Source organism: Dioscorea cayenensis, chromosome 4, assembly GCF_009730915.1.
Source record: "Dioscorea cayenensis subsp. rotundata cultivar TDr96_F1 chromosome 4, TDr96_F1_v2_PseudoChromosome.rev07_lg8_w22 25.fasta, whole genome shotgun sequence".
In the NCBI taxonomy this organism is placed as follows: Eukaryota; Viridiplantae; Streptophyta; class Magnoliopsida; order Dioscoreales; family Dioscoreaceae; genus Dioscorea; species Dioscorea cayenensis.
In genome coordinates, this window is record NC_052474.1 from 4089892 (window position 1) to 4108684 (window position 18793).

General features: G+C 36.1%; 4 protein-coding genes across 7 annotated transcripts; 2 read left to right on the forward strand and 2 right to left on the reverse strand.

Moving 5' to 3' along the window:
- The first annotated feature begins 599 nt into the window (after positions 1 to 599).
- LOC120258459 lies at positions 600 to 3651 on the forward strand. Its single transcript, XM_039265879.1, has 5 exons — positions 600 to 726; positions 822 to 1072; positions 2035 to 2246; positions 2884 to 3151; positions 3223 to 3651. The coding sequence occupies exons 1-5, from the start codon at positions 615 to 617 to the stop codon at positions 3517 to 3519; spliced, it is 1140 nt and encodes a 379-aa protein (XP_039121813.1). The 5' UTR covers positions 600 to 614; the 3' UTR covers positions 3520 to 3651.
- Positions 3652 to 4001: 350 nt separating this feature from the next.
- On the reverse strand, positions 4002 to 8198 carry LOC120258458 (E3 ubiquitin-protein ligase At1g12760-like). Of its 4 annotated transcripts, none has more exons than XM_039265877.1 (5): positions 7483 to 8198; positions 6274 to 6393; positions 6054 to 6186; positions 4873 to 5040; positions 4002 to 4510 (listed from the first exon to the last, which is right to left on the reverse strand). In XM_039265877.1, exons 1-5 carry the CDS (start codon positions 8037 to 8039, stop codon positions 4337 to 4339), a joined length of 1152 nt encoding a protein of 383 aa, XP_039121811.1. In that variant the 5' UTR covers positions 8040 to 8198; the 3' UTR covers positions 4002 to 4336. The 4 variants fall into 4 exon arrangements, with proteins under 4 accessions (XP_039121811.1, XP_039121809.1, XP_039121812.1 ...); XM_039265875.1 differs by having other exon boundaries at positions 6274 to 6396; XM_039265878.1 differs by having other exon boundaries at positions 4873 to 5037; positions 7483 to 8197.
- Positions 8199 to 9830: 1632 nt separating this feature from the next.
- LOC120259234 (CEN-like protein 1) lies at positions 9831 to 10882 on the forward strand. Its single transcript, XM_039266807.1, has 4 exons — positions 9831 to 10059; positions 10196 to 10257; positions 10334 to 10374; positions 10496 to 10882. Exons 1-4 carry the CDS (start codon positions 9859 to 9861, stop codon positions 10711 to 10713), a joined length of 522 nt encoding a protein of 173 aa, XP_039122741.1. The 5' UTR covers positions 9831 to 9858; the 3' UTR covers positions 10714 to 10882.
- Positions 10883 to 11233: 351 nt separating this feature from the next.
- LOC120259239 (shaggy-related protein kinase epsilon-like) lies at positions 11234 to 18568 on the reverse strand. The gene is made up of 13 exons (XM_039266814.1): positions 18264 to 18568; positions 15766 to 16020; positions 15570 to 15662; positions 15060 to 15119; positions 14668 to 14940; positions 14470 to 14544; positions 13873 to 13929; positions 13655 to 13795; positions 12702 to 12752; positions 12528 to 12623; positions 12366 to 12449; positions 11733 to 11835; positions 11234 to 11662 (listed from the first exon to the last, which is right to left on the reverse strand). Exons 1-13 carry the CDS (start codon positions 18321 to 18323, stop codon positions 11601 to 11603), a joined length of 1410 nt encoding a protein of 469 aa, XP_039122748.1. The 5' UTR covers positions 18324 to 18568; the 3' UTR covers positions 11234 to 11600.
- Between the last annotated feature and the right edge of the window lie 225 nt (positions 18569 to 18793).

Genomic DNA, 18793 nt, shown 5'->3' on the forward strand with positions numbered 1-18793 from the left:
GTATGATCATGACTTCATTCTCTCTGGCCTCTATCTAAAGCTCAGTTCTTGCTGCCAATTTGGTCAGAACTGATAACCTACCAGTCAGGTGGGTGATATCAAGTCAAACCTCTGGTGTTTTCTTTTATAAAAACCTTGAAGTTTTGTTGGATCGGCAATCATTAGTTTGAATATGTCGTGAGATGTTCTTCAATAACTTATTACCAATAACTTATTAAGGAAAGGGAAAAAAATGAATAAATTCATAAAGAATACAATCTATTGTGTTAAAAAAACATAATAAATATATTTTTCTAAATGATCTAACACAGAAATGTATACAATCTCTCATCCCAGATTGAGTAATTAACATCACATTGGGGGGCCACAGTAAATTAATATCTAGCAAAATTAGGGTTAAACAGTTTCACTGTAGTTTTTTTTTTTTTAATATAGTGATATTAATTATGATACAATTCACAATTGTTGGATTGAGTAATTACCTGCACACAATATTTAACAAAAGTAAAAAAAATAGACGATTTAGAATGTGTGTTAAACCAAAAATGATCATGATAGTTGAATTGTTGAACAAGTATTGGGTGGGGCCCAGCAAACCAAATTGAGGTAATAAAATGAATCACACCCGCCACGCTACACACCATGCTCCTCCTCATCCTCCTCCCAAACAGCAAAGGTCGTCCACACCTTCTTCCCACTCCGCCATGGCCACCGACCTCAAGAACCGTAAGTATCTTATCCTCTTATCTTTCATAATCTTCTTCTTCTTCTTCTTCTTCTTCTCATGTATTGAGCTCGATCTGAATGATGTATTAATGTAGGTACAGCGATTTTGGTGGCCTTGACGCTGGTTCTTGGGAGTTGGTGCTACACGGAGTACATTCGCCCGCCTCCGCCGACTCCATGCGGGACGGAGGGCGGGCCGCCGGTGACGGCGAGCAGGATTAAACTTAGGGATGGTCGGTTCTTGGCTTACAAGGAGACGGGCGTACAAAGAGATAGGGCGGAGTTCAAGATCGTCTTCTGTCATGGCTTCCTCAGCAGTAGGCTCTTCAACATCGGCGCCTCTCCGGTAACACCACCCCCACCATGCCCTAATTTTCTCTTCTTCTTTTCCTTGGCTCAAATGTCACAGACTTTGCTGGATTGAAAGTTTTTGTCTTTCTCTTTTTTATATAAAAAGCATTTTGAAAGTTCTCTCCACTTCTGATCATTATTGTGATTTTGTTGTAGCTACGAAACGAAAGGGATGTGATTTAAATTTTTTCAATATTAATCATATTTTTTTTTATATAAAAATTTGAATGTCCTTTTCATTTTTTTATTTTATTTTTTTTTTTATATATGAATATATTTCCACTCTTTTCCAAGTTTTCTTTACGTCTTCCTCAATCTATTTGTTTATTTACATCAGAAGAAGAAAATTTTAAATGGAAGTAGGTGAAAAATCATTGTTAGGTAGTTGGAAGAAAGTTATAAAATGATTTTGTTTTAATTATATTGAAATTTCTTAAGTTTTTATTTATTTTAAGTCCAAATCATTTTGATAAAAGTATTATCACATTCTTGTTGAAAGTGATTGCAACAGGCTTTGTTCCACTAAGGCCAAAATTATGTACAATTTATTGAGGGACTATTTTTTTTTCATTTTATTGAATTCAAAGCAACATAGTAAACTAAAAGCGTTTGAAAATGATTTGTTATAACATTTTCTTTTAAAAAAAATGGGTAAATCATATTTATTAAAAAAAAAATACTACAAGTCTACATCAATGGACAAAAGGACAAACAGCAACCCACTAGAAAAAAATATATATATACTTACAAAAATGGACAAAAGGGCAAACAGAGGACGAAGAACTAACAACCCCTAGATATAGGCAACTACACAATAAGCTTGACCCATTTAAAAAAAAGGAAAAAGACTAAATGAATTCTTGATTATGGTGCATGATATGTTGAATTCTAGCTTTTTTTGAACTGTGTTGTAACTTCCAGAGTTGTATGAAAAACAGTACTATTATGATGATGCAGGAATTAATGGAAGAGTTGGGAGTTTACATAGTGAGTTATGACCGAGCTGGACATGGTGAGAGTGATCCAAACCCAAAGAGATCACTGAAGAGTGAGGCATCAGACATTGAAGAACTTGCTGATGCTTTGAACCTGGGACCTCGGTTTTATGTTGTTGGATATTCACTTGGAGGCCATGCCATTTGGGCATCCATTAAGTACATTCCAGGAAGGTAATTAAGCATGCTTTCTTCATCATAAAAATAATGGTTAATATATGATCAAGGATTATTGCTAGTTAGTAATAAATATGTTTGATCTTTTCACTAGTTGATGTATTAAAAAGGCACATGTAGTTCTTTGTATGTTTGTTAGTAGTCAAATGTTAAAACTGGTTTGATCTTTTCATTTAATTTTTTATGACGGACAATAGTACTTGCACATACAACGACTAGAATAGTTAAAGCATTAGAAGCCATTTATTTCTGTGTTTGTTTGTTAGTTGTTGAAAGTTAGAACTTGTTGGCAACTAAGAACTTTTCATGTGATAGTAGTTATGACAGGCAATGCATGGTGTTTGTTTGTACAAGACAAGGTCACTGAATATAGTATACTTTCCAAATGATCAATGGACATTAATTTTCATTTCCTTATCACCATCATTCGGAAACTTTATTTGGTAAATATATTTTATATAAATAGTACTGCACTTCCAAGACTACATTACTTCTTCCAACCAGCTATATTACATTTAATTAATGACATTTCTCCTCACTAGAAGAGGAAGTTGTGATAACACATATACATACATACATACATACATACTGTAACAATTCAATCAAATGTGATGGAAATGCGATGTTTTTGTAGACTGGCTGGAGCTGCATTTCTTGCTCCGGTGATTAACTATTGGTGGCCAGGGTTCCCAAAGAATTTGTCAAGTGAGGCGTACAACAAACAGGTATTAGGAGATCAATGGGCACTTGGAGTAGCACACTATGCCCCTTGGTTGCTCCACTGGTGGATGAATCAATCCTGGTTACCCACCTCAACAGTCATCAAAGGCACCACCTTCCTTCCCAACCAATTAGATGCTCGCATGCGTGACTTTGCCAGAACATCCGGAATAGCAGAAGAGGTTTGTCCTGCAAACCAATTTTATACGTGTAATTTTTATTTTATTTTATCTATTTGTTTATCTTTTTGTAGAGAATGAAATTGGCGACACAACAAGGTGCACAAGAGTCATTGTATAGAGACATGGCAGTGATGTTTGGAAAGTGGGAGTTTGACCCAATGGATCTATTGCAACCATCTTTTCCGGTTCATTTGTGGCAAGGTGATGAAGATGGACTTGTGCCGGTCACACTGCAGCGATACATCTGTAGCCGTCTTCCTTGGATCGACTACCATGAGCTCTCTGAGACCGGGCATTACTATTTTGGTATGCCTGGCTTTGCCGATATTCTTCTAAAGACCCTGCTGGTGCAAACCTCTTCATTTTAGGGATCATAGTGCCAGCCAGCGCTTAGAGATCCGAGATATTTATGCTCCATTCTCGTTTCCATGTCACTAGGCTGTTGTTTGAGAACATATCTGGATTTGTTTTCCTACAGAGCGTGCACACTAGCTTTATCAGATCTTGGAAATTGAAATTTTCACTAATAAGATATATTGTCAAAATAAAAAGTGTTTTGACTAATGCCTATAATCAATCACTAGACGGAATCAAGATCAACTTGTCCTACAACAACACATTGAGATAATACAGAGATTTAGTGTGTGAGTTTTGATGTAGATGAATAATTTGTAAACATTAAATACCAAACAAAACTAATTTATATGCAACCAATTCGCATTAGACACCCACACCGCACAAGCTCCATAAGCTCTTCTTGCAATTATACAGGCGGTTGAACCAAAAAGGCAACATAAATCTGTAAGAAGATTCATCATGGAAGAGAACAATGCTCATAACGCTGCACAGACACCACCTAAACAACTCATTTAGAAGTATAGCATCATAACACACCACACTTAATTGTTTGAATGACTAACACTGGAAACCCGGTTATGAAATACTTGACCAACAGACAACAAACATCATATCCTTATTTTATTATAATTACACAACAAATACAAAAGCAAGCAACATTATGTAATTTGTCACCAAATACTTTCTATAGGATAGGGATCAAACAAACCTTATGAACAAAGAGAGCTAAAGCTAAAATAAAATGCAGGCACCTCTCATTAAGGCACACCTCCAAGTCCACAACTGATACAAGCACACGCGGCGTGCCTCATCGTGAAGAAATTCTCTTTACACCTCCTCCCTTCCATGGTTGCTGCTCTTTATTATGTTGTATTTGCAGAGGGGGCAGGTGGCATTGATGTATAACCACTTGTCAATGCAAGCACAGTGGAAATGATGCCTGCATGGAAGCTCTCGCAGTTCCACCCCATCATCATATGTTGAAAGACAAATGCAGCATTCCTGCTCATAACAAAATCAATGTTGAATATAAGCATGACTACCTATAAGTCCTGTCATGTCATGCATGTTTCTATAAAAAGTGTATACTAAAGAACACAAGCATATTATAACCAAAACAATGCAGCAAAAATTGACAGAGCGGCAAATGAACAATTCGCATGTCACCTTTAGTTATAAGCAGAGAAAAGAAATAGTGGCAGTTGACTTTGTTATTCAAAGAAAAGTGAATATGAAGTAGCATGCAAGGTTGTCAAAGACAAATGCAAATGGTGCGCAAAATCCTCACGCCCAAAATAAAACAACCTACTTCGACCTACTACCCAAGAGAGAAAACAGTTATCGAGTCTAAGCAGGCAACTTACAGCATCTTCAGCCGAAAGAGCATGTTCATTAGTAGAATCACTGGCGGACTCGGTCATTATTCCACCAAAGGGTCCAGATGTCTCAGCTCCAAGCTTCTCAGAGCTTCCAATTCTTCGGAATTTGAATTTTGGTAGTTGACGAATGTCCTCATCAGATGCTCCTTCCTGCTTTAGGAGATCAAGCAAAAACAAACATTTTAGTTTAGCATAAATTTCCGATTGAAATAAAAAAAAGAATGATAGTCAAAAGACCTTCTGCATTGCAGAATTGAATGTCACTTCAATATCAGTACAAGCAAAAGTTAATGATTAAATGTGCTCCAACATTTTGACATGTCACATCAGCATTAACTACTAGAAATTGGAAAAAAGATCACTTAAAAAAAAAAAAGAAAAAAGAAAAGAAATGAAAGACCATAAACAAACAAGTTTAATATACTCCATCAAAACTTGTACATGAAGAACAACAAATCTTATGTATGCAGTTAACTAAGAAAGTTTATGAATGCAGTTAGGAACACTTCTAAATAAAATCCATATAGGAAGTTCAACACACACACGCACACAAAATCACAAATATGAATGTATATAACCCTAACTACTTCTCCATCTGTAAGGTAGCAAAGCAAATTGTGCATGGGAATTATATTCTCAAGAGCGAAAAGGTAGTTAAAAACAAAAATCCTCAGTTTAGGCATCAAAAACTAGCTAACAAGCAAAATCTATAGAAAAATGTCATTTCCAATAATTTGCTGCCAATAAGCAAAATAACATAACGCATTACACATTGACTACCAAAACAAATTCTGATGCTCCATCATAAGAATCTCTGATGACCTCTTCAACAAGCTGCCACCAGACATTTGGTTCTTGGAACATGAAAATTTCCCAAATTCTTTAAAAAAAAATAGTGGGATACTGAAGACTACAATCTTACAGTAAGTGTTTTTCGTGCAAAAATATAATCCTAACATAGTTCACAATTAATTTCAACCCAATAACAAAAGATATAATTGCTGTTGCTTATCATTGTCAAGAACAGTAACAATGGCAAAACTAAGTAAACATCAGATCAAATAATAAAACTTTAAGGAACAAGTCAACAGGAATAATAAATTAAGAGCATAATTAGTTCCAATTGTCATCTATAACTATTGAGTGGAGCAATCAAGGTCATTTACCTGATCAGCAACTGCATATAGAATTGCGATGATACAGGGTAGACAGCAGCAAACAGCAATACCAATTACGCAAGCCAGAGCAACACAGAAAACGACAAAGAACACATCAAATGCCAGAAAAACAATGCAAAGCCTGCAAAACACACCAGCTAGGAAATATTGATAAATAAATAGAAGTTGGCTCGATCAAAAACAAGATCTAGAAATGTGATGAGTAAACCAGTAAAGTTGGGGCGCATCACGAGTCAATTCTTGGCCACCAGCTGATACCCAGTAGAAGCCAATAATCCACCATATAAATGAGAACATTGTGTTTGCAGACTCCAAATGTTTTGCAACACTACTGATAAAAAGGTAAATAAATTAGAATAAAGTCAGCTCATTAAAAAGAAGTTAGAAGGACAATGCTTATTAGAAACACACACACACACACAAAAACGATCAGGCTTGGGGTAGGAATGACAGAGAATATTAAAAGCTATACAAATGAAAGAGAACATTAATTGATCATAACTGGAAACTAGCACATATTGGCAGGTACAAATACATACATCATAAACAATATATACATACACACACACACACATATATATATATATATGTTATTCTGCAAGAAGTAGCTACTAGGTATTTCTAATAAATGACAACTTGCTTAAGCTAACAATTGCCAGATGGTGCATTGCAGCATAAAATATCCTCTATATATGCATGACAGAGTTCCTGAACAGAAGTAATTTTGTGGTTAAAAGTTGAAGCCAAACACTTCCCTTGAACCAAGATTGATGCACCAAATACTGCTAAGAGCAGAGCAGATCCGAGCAAGCTAACATCTCCCACAAAAACCCTCTCAAAATGATTAAAAAGATAGGGGTCTTTAACAAACTTTGGCAATCCAATATAAATACAAAGGTTTTGATCGGATGCTTTGCTCAAGCTCTAGAGCAGGAGTTGCGACAGAAAGGTGATTAGAAGATATGCTAAAGAAAGAATTCAAGATGTCAAATGTGAATTTGCTGACAGGAAAGTGTTCTTCAATTGCATGATTTTCCTTGAAATTCATTCTAAAATATCACAGAATAAGCACAAACCAAGTTATCTATCCTTAAAAGGAAGGTTATAGAATTACACCAACTTTTTTTTCTCTCTCTTTTTCGTAGGAGATCATTCAAAAACAGCATAATTGTCATTATTCCATGATCAAATTTACTAAACTCTCACTGTAGCTGGTAAAATAGAGGGATAACAGATGGAAAAATGATGGAAAAGAAGCAATAGAAAATGCATATATGCTTGTTCATTTTTTTCAGCCCATTTTAATTTCTTTGATCAACTAAAATTAAGAACACAAATTTCCCTCAATCCAAGCACACACTAAATATTTAAGCATAAATAGGGGTCGATAATTGAGGAAAAAACGCAGATATCTCACCTAGTTCTGTCCTCATCTTCACCTTGCTCATCATCATAACTCTCCGCCTCCTCCACCTCCACGGGAGAACCCGGACTCGAGCTCCCCCGACTCCCACTACCTCCCTCTTCCACAAGGAAACTCGGATGCCTCCGCCGGTACTCTATCACCACGCAAACCATATGCAACATGCACTGCAGCGCATACCCTCCGATCCAAAGCCTCAACGGCATCGACGGACTCTCATCCCGGCTCAAGATCAAAACCCCAACAGCCACCCCAACGAACGCCATATTCCAAAGGATGTCAAGAAAAACAACAGGCTTCGAATATGCCCAATCACTCTGCCGCTCCTCCAACTGCTCCGCCGCCGTCTCACGCACCAGCATCGACGGTTCCCGCATCATCCGCCGGCTACTCGCACGGCGAAGAAACCTCGCTGCACCCCGCAAACTAGGTCGCCTCCCGAACCTACGCCCGCCGCGGTCATCACCAGCACCACCCCGCGCGCCTAGCAGCGGTGCCGTGTCGATGGCGCCAACGGCGCCAATCGAGCTGGGTGGCCTCCCTGTCGCCATTCCCTGGTCGAAACCACAAGATCGAATCGAGAAGAAGCCTTAGCTCAAGCCATGGTCGAAAACCCTAGCTCGATCTGAGATCCGGAAGCGGATGGATAGGAACCCTAGGGGGAATCTCGATGCGATGAAAACGAAGCTCGCCCTTCGGATCAGCCCAAAAAAAAGGGCTTTTTTTTATTTATAGTTTAATTTCCAGTTTTACACAAAGGTCAGAAAAAGGAGAAGAAAGAGTGAGTGATTGAAGATCTGGTGAGGAGAATGAAACACAAAACACTCTTTGTAATCCAATGAAAACGTGCAACGTGGCATTTAATGATTTTTATGTATCTTCTTCGCGCGTTAATTAAGATATAAAAAACCATCATAATTAGTTTGTTGATGTCTTTTTTATCATAATTAATATAATGATAACTTGATTTAATTCTATTTTGCTTTGGAATTACTTAGATATTATTATTATTATTATTATTATTATTGAGTTAAGATGGAACAAACCACATTCTCTGCACTTTTTCCAATAGCATATCCAATTAATTTTTCCTTTACTTTCAAGAAACAGTGTAGTAATGCTACACTGTAAAAAAACTATGCTTCAATAGGCTTTTATATTATCAGTAAATCTATAAATCAGCTTATCTTAATGCATTCATTTTTACTGTTACCCTTTTGAAAGTTGACCAGAATCCCTTCAATAATAAATGAATAGATAAGGAATGGGACAAAGTTAACAATCATTAATTGAGTGATTCTTCTACAATATAATCTTGATTTATTTGTCTTCAATATTACTATGATTGATTGGCAATAAAAAACAAACTAGAGGCTTATGACTGAATTTATTATTCTATCACTCTTGAATCTTCTTAATATATATATTAACTATGTCAAAGCTTCTTTGATTTAATTCTGAAGCTAATTAAGTGGGGTACAAAATTCAACACATCTCTCAGTCTCCTCTGGAGCTTCAAGATATATAAGAATTCGGTAAGTCTTCAAAATTTCTGCACAACAATTTAATGGACAGTGAAAATTTAGCTAGGAACAACAGCTTTAATTTTCTGTTATAAAACATGACAATATAATTAAATTGAACCAACCTTAGTAAACAAAATGAAAAGGAAAGCATAGGATGAACATATATACATACATACATACATACATACATATATATATATATATATATATATATAATTTTCATCAATTGGAGAAGAAGAAAAAGAATAAAAGGCTTCTCTCTTATGTCTATGAAGCCTAAATGAAGAGAATATTCTCCTTTGTATAGATTTGTGAATCTCCAAGGAAGAGTGAACCTTTAACTCTTCTCTTAATTGGTTCCTGAGCCACTAGAAGATTAGATATAGATATATATCTCTTCTATTTGACTGTCTCAAGCCATTTGACTTATATTTTGAGATAATTTTAATTTCTTCACCTATACATCAAGATTGCTGCATTTGAATAAGGTTTCTTAGTCTGCAAACTTAAAAGAAATGCATGCATTGCATAATTAGCAGACATGATAGGGTTCTTGGGAAGTGTACTTCAAAAGATCAGAGGCATGAAACTTATGTTCCCAAAGGCTGCATTTGAATGAAGTTTCTTAGTCTGCAAACAATTGTGAGTTTGACAAAGCTAAGTAGCCATGCCTTCTAAGACTTCTTTCCATAAATGGAAGCCTTATCCATGTTCTAAAGAAAAGCCTCTTTTCATTTTTCCTCTCTTTCTCTCTATATATATATATGTATGTACAAGCATATCAATGGATTTATTTTCATGAAATACTCTTGAAAACTTTGGTTTTGCTTCATTGTATCTCGTGATGAACAGATCAATAGAACCACTTGTAATTGGGAGAGTGATAGGAGATGTGTTGCATGAGCTCAATCCAACTGTTAATATGGAGGTTGTTTACAGTTCTGACAAGCGAGTCTTTAATGGCCGTGAACTCATGCCATCTGTTGTTAAGACAAAACCTCGAGTCGATATCGGAGGTGAAGACATGAGAACTGCTTATACATTGGTGAGTTGAGTTGAAGCTAGAGTTGCACCTTTTATATATATATATATACACACACACACATGCATATATATCTTATAACATTTCAGAGATTATTAATTATTTTGTCATAACTTATGGTGGATGTATGTGTTTGTAGATCATGACAGACCCTGATGCACCAAATCCTTGTGATCCACACTTGAGAGAACATCTTCACTGGTTACATTTATATAAATCTTTTTCTTTTTCATGTTGTTAACTTATGATTCATTTGAGACTATTGGTTAAATTTCAGGTTAGTTACTGACATTCCAGGAACTACAAATGCCTCTTTTGGTGAGTATTCATATCATGAGATTCAATATATTTAAAATTAACACATAGAATGTGGCATGCAGCTGATGCAAACAAAATTTAATCCATAAAGTTACAATGTTTGTGACAAACATTAATGCAGGGAGAGAATTAATCAGTTATGAAGCACCGGAACCTTCCATTGGCATACACAGGTTCATCTTTGTCCTTTTCAAACAGCAAGGAAGGCAAACTGTTGGTTCACCAGGTTCAAGACACCATTTCAACACAGTCAAGTTCTCTGAAGAGAATAGTCTTGGTGTGCCGGTGGCCGCAGTGTACTTCAACTCACAGAGAGAAACAGCATCAAGAAGAAGATGAACGACGAAGACATGCAGCTAGTATAGTGTGTCTATGCATGGTTTGTGATAATCAATTATTATCTATAGTTAGTTGAACTCATGGTATTATTGTTCTAGCTTGTTGCCATGTCTTTTGTGTTTTACTTTTACATGATTGTTGACCAATGAGAGGAATGGGAATATGATGATTAAAGAGTACAAAGATTCCATGTGTTTAGTTGGAGAAGAGTGGGACTAATTAAGATGATGCATGCTTTTCAAACTTTGAACTGAAGGGAAAATTTTTATGAGTTCAGAAAACTTAATTCATATTTAAATTTTGATTTTTAAAATAATAATAATTATTATTATATTAATATTAATATTATTTTTAAAAAAATTAATTATCAAATGAGTGCATACATGCATATACATATATATATATATGTAAATGAGAGCCTCAATTAGAGTTCTGTTAGTTTTCAAGTAGTAGCTGAAGTCTCACAGATTTGTTAAACAGGAATACTGAATCAAGCAATACTAACGAACTGACTGAGGAGTGAGGACGAGAAAATGCGTGATTTCTTTTATTGAAAATTAACTTAAGATTCCATTACAAAACTACAACAACAGTTTGATGATAATCAGTCCATCCAAGCCGCTCCGTATATATCATGGAATAACTCCATGGCTTACTATTGAAAAGCCACCTGGAAAGTCATCTCTGTGAAGCCTCCATACCTAAAATCTCCAGCCTTCACTCCCTGTTCTTTCATTGTCCAAAAAGAGTTGATCAGTCTTCAACTACTTAATGGCTCCATACTCTCAGCACGTATCATGTATTAGTGCATTATCATCCACTGAAGATTGGTAGCTAACTACCAATTCATGTTGCGGCAACATGAATTCATGCTGCTAACCTTTTACTCATTTCCGTGCATGCTCCGGGATGAGGCGATGGATCAATTCGGGAGACGCATTGGATAGCTCTGCAGGAAGGTAGGAATGAGATATGGTATGATTTAAAACCACAAGCCAAAAATGGGTACACATACTTACCTTGAGGTGTGAAGTTAAACAGAGGCGGAAGTTCACGCCCATTTGGTAAGCGTGTCTCAGGGTCCCTCAACTCATCGAAGAAAGGATGAGCACAAGCCTCCAACTGTAGCATAGATACATAAAAAGTTTTTTATCAAGTTATTTCTACAACTCATCCAGTTGTAATGCTTGTTTGTTTTCTAACATTGCACTATAAAAACCTTTTCATACTAGATCAACATAAGGCAGATGGTCACATGCCAAAATAACCTAAATGGCATCACAAAGTCACCAACTACAAATCAAAAGGACAAGCGATGAAGCATTTATCGCATGAAAGAGCATTGATTTTTTTTTTTATTAAAAAAGAAAAGCATCCACTTGTCTGAATTGGAAGTAATTTATTTCCTTAGCAGCTTCCATGATAAATTGTTTTCCTGGCAGAGACTGGGATTTTCATAAGTCATTTGGAAATGTTATCAGAGGCTCAGAGCAACTGTAACCACCATAAATAACACAATAATCTAAAACCTCCAAAAGACAAGTAATCAGCCAACATCAGGGGAAAATCAGAAAATCCGGATGCAGTGATACAGCGTCTATAAAGTATCAAAAGAACAAGCTCCATAATCAAGAAATGCAATATATTCTTACTGCTGTGCAACGCAAATTTGGTGAGTACTGCAAAAGTCTTGATACTAGATCAACTGCTTCAGGAGGCATCCTCTTGTTGAAAAGCTGCCACAATAGTACAATTTTTGCAATGTCAATGAACTAAAACATTAGCAATGAGTAATCAGATGATGTATCAGTTACCTTGTGCCAAGGATGAGCTTTAATCTGAGGAAATTTGAATTCTGTGTAATTGGGATTCATGCACTTAATTTCTTCCCTTGTTGGGGTTCCTAGAACCTTTTGTGGCAAACAAGCAGAAGTGAGTTCTGGAAAAAACATATGAAACTCAACATAACTAAGTGCATAAATATATACCTTAATAATTTCAACCAGCTGATCAACACCGCTCTCTCCTGGAAAAAGTGGCTGCACAACACACCTACTTTGTAAACTTTGTGCAAAATTTTACATATATGGTCCATGTGATAAGGCCATATTATGTGAGAAAGAAGTATTTCAAGATCAAATTGCATTATCTAAAGAAATTCACATATTCATAGCAGATTTAATATTGTTTGCATAATTTTTTCCTAATTTAAATAGCAGAATGTGACGCATTAAACAATATTGATTCCTAAGGGTTTTAAAGAAACTTCTAGTTTGACAAGCTCATGAAATAATGATAATAATAATAACAACAGATTAACACTTATTTAGGATTTTCAGTTTAACCACACAAGCCCTTTACTGCTTTCACTTTACTGTTTTTAAAGTCCTCTTTAAGAATTTCTAATTCATTTCTTTGCATCGTCTGATCTTCAAGTACCTCACTGGGCCTATTATGGCCATTTCAGGCTTCTGTTTTTAACATTTTAGTTGATTTCAGATAACAAATATGAGCCTCATGGAAAATTGTAGAATGATGTTAGTAACATTGAAACGAGAAATAAATGATAAAGCCCTTAAATCCAACAAATACAGCACAAAGGTTCTGCCATAATCCCTTGCATACATCCTCCGGCATAGTGGCCATACCAAAACAAGAATAGTGAATTACATTATTTTCACTGCCTAACAGCATTTTCTACATGAAATAAGTGCAGAAATCTTAATCTAAAGATGTCACCACCATGAAGTTTTTCCTTTTTCTCAGGTATCATGCATTTTTACTTGAAGTGTAATAATACAAGTCAGAGCTTCAGAACTAATTGACTGTACTATGCATGGCAAAATCTAAGTGCAGATGTTAAGAATAACTGTTCCTAAAAGGCACAAACATGCTACGTAAACCCTTTTATCAATCAATCGGTAAACAACAGGGGGCATACCTGTCCTAGTAGAAGTTCAGCTAAAACACATCCAGCAGACCACATATCTATTGCTGTGGAGTACTCAGTTGCTCCAAAAATGAGTTCAGGAGCTCGATAGTACCGTGAGCAAATGTAAGAAATATTTGGTTCACCAGGAGCCTGATATCGACAACTCAAGAAGTAAAAAATAAATCACAAAAGGTACTGAAATATAGCTAAGGTACTTTATAACATACCAATTTCTTGGCGCTGCCAAAATCACAAAGCTTCAGCTGATGGGTGTGAGGATTTACCTGCAAAATAAATCCTATAATTAATATAGGTTTGTTGAAAAGGACATTCCGTTTTTTAACCTAGCAAGTAATTTGTACTTTATAGGTCCATTTCATGATCTTGGATTTTTCTCATTACGAAAATTAGACACTGTTCAGATCTAGAAATGATCCGAAGAAAGATGGATCAAAATGGAAAAGCTGATAAAAAAATAAAGAGCTCAGAAAAACCTTGGCAACAGGTAATACTTATAAGCCTACAAGAGTCTATGTCAAGCATAGACCAGAAGAAAATTTTTTCATTGTTGAGGAGCCATAGCTAGGAAGATCAAACACCAAGAAAGCAAGGTAAATACAACTTCGGTTGTTTACATATTGGAACCACTTCATTTTTTTTTTTTATTTATTTACAAAACAAAAAAGCCAAGAGATAGGTAACAAGTGGCTGCCTACATCAGGTGTATGACTATAAGACCTCTATGCTCATCATATTTCAATGGTGAAATCACCATATTTTAAAATGATTATTTGCTTATTAAACAGCATGAAACTGCCTCTTACCAACAGATTTTGGGGCTTGATGTCACGATGGCAGACCCCCACAACACCATGAATGTATGCAAGAGCACGGCATATCTACACAGCATAAATGCTAATGAAACTTCAGCATAAGATATGGAATACTTTATACAAGTGTTTATAAGCTATACTCTCAATTTTACAAATGTAACTTATCCCTGATGTTTAGCAAAGATCTACCTGGTATGTGTACAGTTGAACATAGATGAGAGGTACATGCTGGCTCATGCGGCTATAATATTTGGTGATACGATAAACAGTCTCAGAGACATACTCAAGAACAAGATTCAGGTACAGTTCATCTTTGTCAGTAGTTGAAAAGAAAAAGTGCTTCAGTTGAACCACATTAGGATGGTCAAGTAAGTGCATAATTTGTAGTTCCCTATTCTTATATCTCTTATCCTGCAAGACCTTCTTGATAGCGACGGCTTCCCCCGTTTCTAGGCATTTTGCCTGTGCAGACAGCATTGACATGTAAGGATTGCAGCAAAACACATGAATAAGTTTCAGGTGGTTGCAAGTTAAAACAAAAACAAAGAGGCGAAGAAATTGTTCCTGCAATATATAAATACCTGAAAAACGACACCAAATGAACCAGTGCCAACCACACGTTCTGCCATATAGGACATTGTCTGACACAATAGATGACAAACAACACATTAGCAGATTGATTAGCTTGATTTCAAAGCAATCTATCAGGAACACTCATAATCTGCCAACTCAAAGGATGAAGTAATAAAATCAAGGATTATAAGGCAAAAAAAGTACCACATATGACCATACATACCACACAAAAGGCAAGGGAGTATAATAAAATTGTAAATAATCATCCGCAAAATAAAAAATATAATTATAATGATAATAAAAATAACCTGCAACCATGCAGAACTCGAACAAACAAAAAGTGTTACGTATAGCACAGAACATAGACCAGACAAGGCTATACGGCTGGAAAATCCATGTGCTTGTAAAACACCCAGGTGAAGTTAAAAGATGCATGCCACCCAAGTTCAAAAAGCTAAAGGATCTAAAGAGAACGATATAATGGGTAAAAACCAGCAAAGTTAAGAGTAACTGATCACCTGCTTTGGTTGTCCATTTCGCCCTCCTATCGTAGTTGCAATTATTTGACCGGTCTCAGTTCCATTTCCATTAATCATTGTTGGTTCTGAATCCTAGGAGAAAATGTAACTGACAGTCAAGAGAGCGTCCAGAATCATGAGATACCATAGAAGAAATTAGTTACAATAAAGAGGATGCAAAATTTAGAACCTCAACCTTATCATTAAGATCATCAACTTTATCATCCTTAATAGTCATCTCATGCATTTCCTTTGGAAGTTGATCAACGCCAGGCTCTTCAGTTCTAGCAGTAGGATCCACGCCAGATGTGCTTGCTTCACACTTCAAATTACCCGAAGAAGTCTGCAGATCTAGACCTAAAACTTTTTCTTGAGTCTGAATGGGTTCAGCAGCAATTCGCTCTTCTACATCCTGATCAACCTTTGCTCTCTTGGTACCAGGATCCCCACCCTGCCAAGAATGTAACAAAACAAGAAAGCAATAAAGCCATTGTAAGGTTTCAAGCTAATGAAATAACCAAATTAGTTGAAAGTCAATGCAATAAATTCTATCATGATAAAAAGGCAAAATTCCACATCAACTATTGATGCCTTGATACCAAAGTTAGTTTCCTATACTAGATAGTACTCTACTAAACCAAACAGCAAGCAAAACAAAGACAGTAACATGAAAACAGAATGGTTGAAAGCAATAGCTCCATTGAATACGGTCAAGCAGGGTCCTTCAGTGACAAGAAATTGATATCCATGAAGCAACAACATGGATCATCTACTTGCTGAGAGAAAGTCTTTATTAAAAAAAAATTAAAAAAACCAAAAAAATAAAACAAACAAGCAAGCAAACAACCATATGACCAAATGAGGTCCAATTACTGTCTATAACATTCAAGGGCTATAAACAACACCAGAGGCATCATATAGGCGAGAAGGGAAGGACTGGGACAGGTATTCTTATGTCTACTCAATGAGATTGGATCTATGCACTATAATCCACAAACTATGCTCAAATATATATATATATATATATTCCAAAAGACACTAGCCAGACAACCACCAAGAGAAACTGCATCGTCAAAATTTTGAAAGATGAGGGGCTCGACTGCAGGGTGCGTGCATATTTTCACTAGCACATTCACCCATACATGTTTCATGTCAATAAAGAAAGGGTATGGATTTAACATTACTAGATGACAGCTTTAATTAAATAAACTAATACCAGATATGCATATCCTCATGGGTTAACATGAGATAAACTAAAGATCAATAGCTTCCAAGATTGGCTGTTGATTAACCATTTGTTTTGTTTTGTTTTGTGTTTTATTTTTATTTTTTTGACATAATGCATCATGTCCAAACATTAACTAGCAAAAGAAGAAGAGGATCAAAGGGATGTGAAATCTAACAGGGACAATGAACAAGTTTTTGACATGGAACAAAAAATAGGCCCAAGAAACAACCTTTGTGACGATGACTTCATAATATCCATAGTTGGCCGAGCCAATAGTTGGATTTAACTCAAACAACTCAGATTCAATAAACAAAAATAACCCAAATAAGTCAACCTACTGACTCCAGCATTTCTTGATCTTCAAAAAGTCTAATAAACCAGAAAATATCCAGAAATTTGATGTCACTTATTGTCCATAAATCCATTTCTGCAAGACTTCGAAATGCTAAACTTTGAAAATTTCAAGCTCCACTTCCACCACCGAAAGGTAGCTGCAATTGTACTTTCCCAAAAACACTATCATCACCGTGATTTCTTGATCTTCCCCTCTGTGTTCATTCTTTTCTTGAACTCTTCCTCTTGTTTAATGCATGTTTTGGTTAATCATTATATTTTATCAATGTCCTTACCTATGGGTATCAACTCATAAATAAACACCACCATAGGTCGTTTATTGGAAAATTTTCAATGAACTAAGATATGATGTCTGCAGGAAAATAATAACCAAGCGAAACATGAGCCATGAGAAGTACTTTTAGCTTTTGGAGGGGTATATTGGAAGAATTGAACATATCATAAAACACAAAAGCTTGGATGTTTACACATGACATCGGCAAATGTGCTTATTCTATCATATAAAGTAAATATCTTGCATTCAGAAAATCATTACTCTTTCCATTAGTTAAGAAATCTTCTAATCTGAAGCTTCGCCTAAAACTTCATACTCATGTAATAAAATTTCAAGACTAATTCCACGAGTTCTGATTGATTTTATCAGTTAAAAGACAATAATATTGGGCAAGAAAATTAAACATCAACAATCCATCAAGTGTTCATTTTTTTTTTTTCAAATGTTCAAGTATCACATTCCATATCAAATCATTTATTCAATTCCGGATCTAAACATCAAACCATTCTAACAAAGAACAAACGCAGAGAGAGACAAAGAGAAAATCAATGCATAAAGCTCAAAACTAAATCCCAACATCACCAACCTAAACTGTTTCCACATCAATGCAAAATCCACCGACTTCTAATAACCAAAAAGAAACAAAAGAAAATCAACAAAAATCCACAAAACATCAAACAACAATGCTATCCACCCTCAATTAACCCAAAACAAAAATCATAAAACACACCATAAACCAAAAATCCACCAAAACCCCCCCAATCGCCCAACCCCGATCTCAACACCCAATGCCACCCACCCAAACTCAAGAACCAATCAAAAACAAAGAAAAACTCACAGGATCCGACACCGACGACCTCCCGGACGCAATGCTCTTCAACCGCCGCATCATATGCATGGCTCCACCTCTCCAAAACCCAACCCTACCCCTCCCCTTCCTCAACGCTTTCCCACAGACTCAATACCTAGAAATCAAGGCAAGGGTGCACGAGAGAGAGGAAGAGAGAAAGAGAGGGAGGAACGAAGAACGCCTTCTCTCCTCTCCCTCACCAAAGAACCAAATCCACGAGATTTCAGAGCCTTCAAGCTCGCCCTTTTCTCTTCTTTTCCTCTTCTTTTTTTTTTTAGCTTTTTTTTCTTTCTATTTCTTTTTTATTTTAATTAATTAAATTATTTTTTCTCGTTCACCAGTCAAAGCTCGCGAACCACGACCCCAATCATTCCTCCCATGCGGGGTCCGCGACCCGAGGCACGTGGGCCCACATCTGACGGTTGGATGTGGGCGGTCATTGATCGAACGGTTGGCATCGCTCTGGAGTGAAGTATTGAGGGGGGGACAATGATGTATTTACGGAAATACCCCCGCAG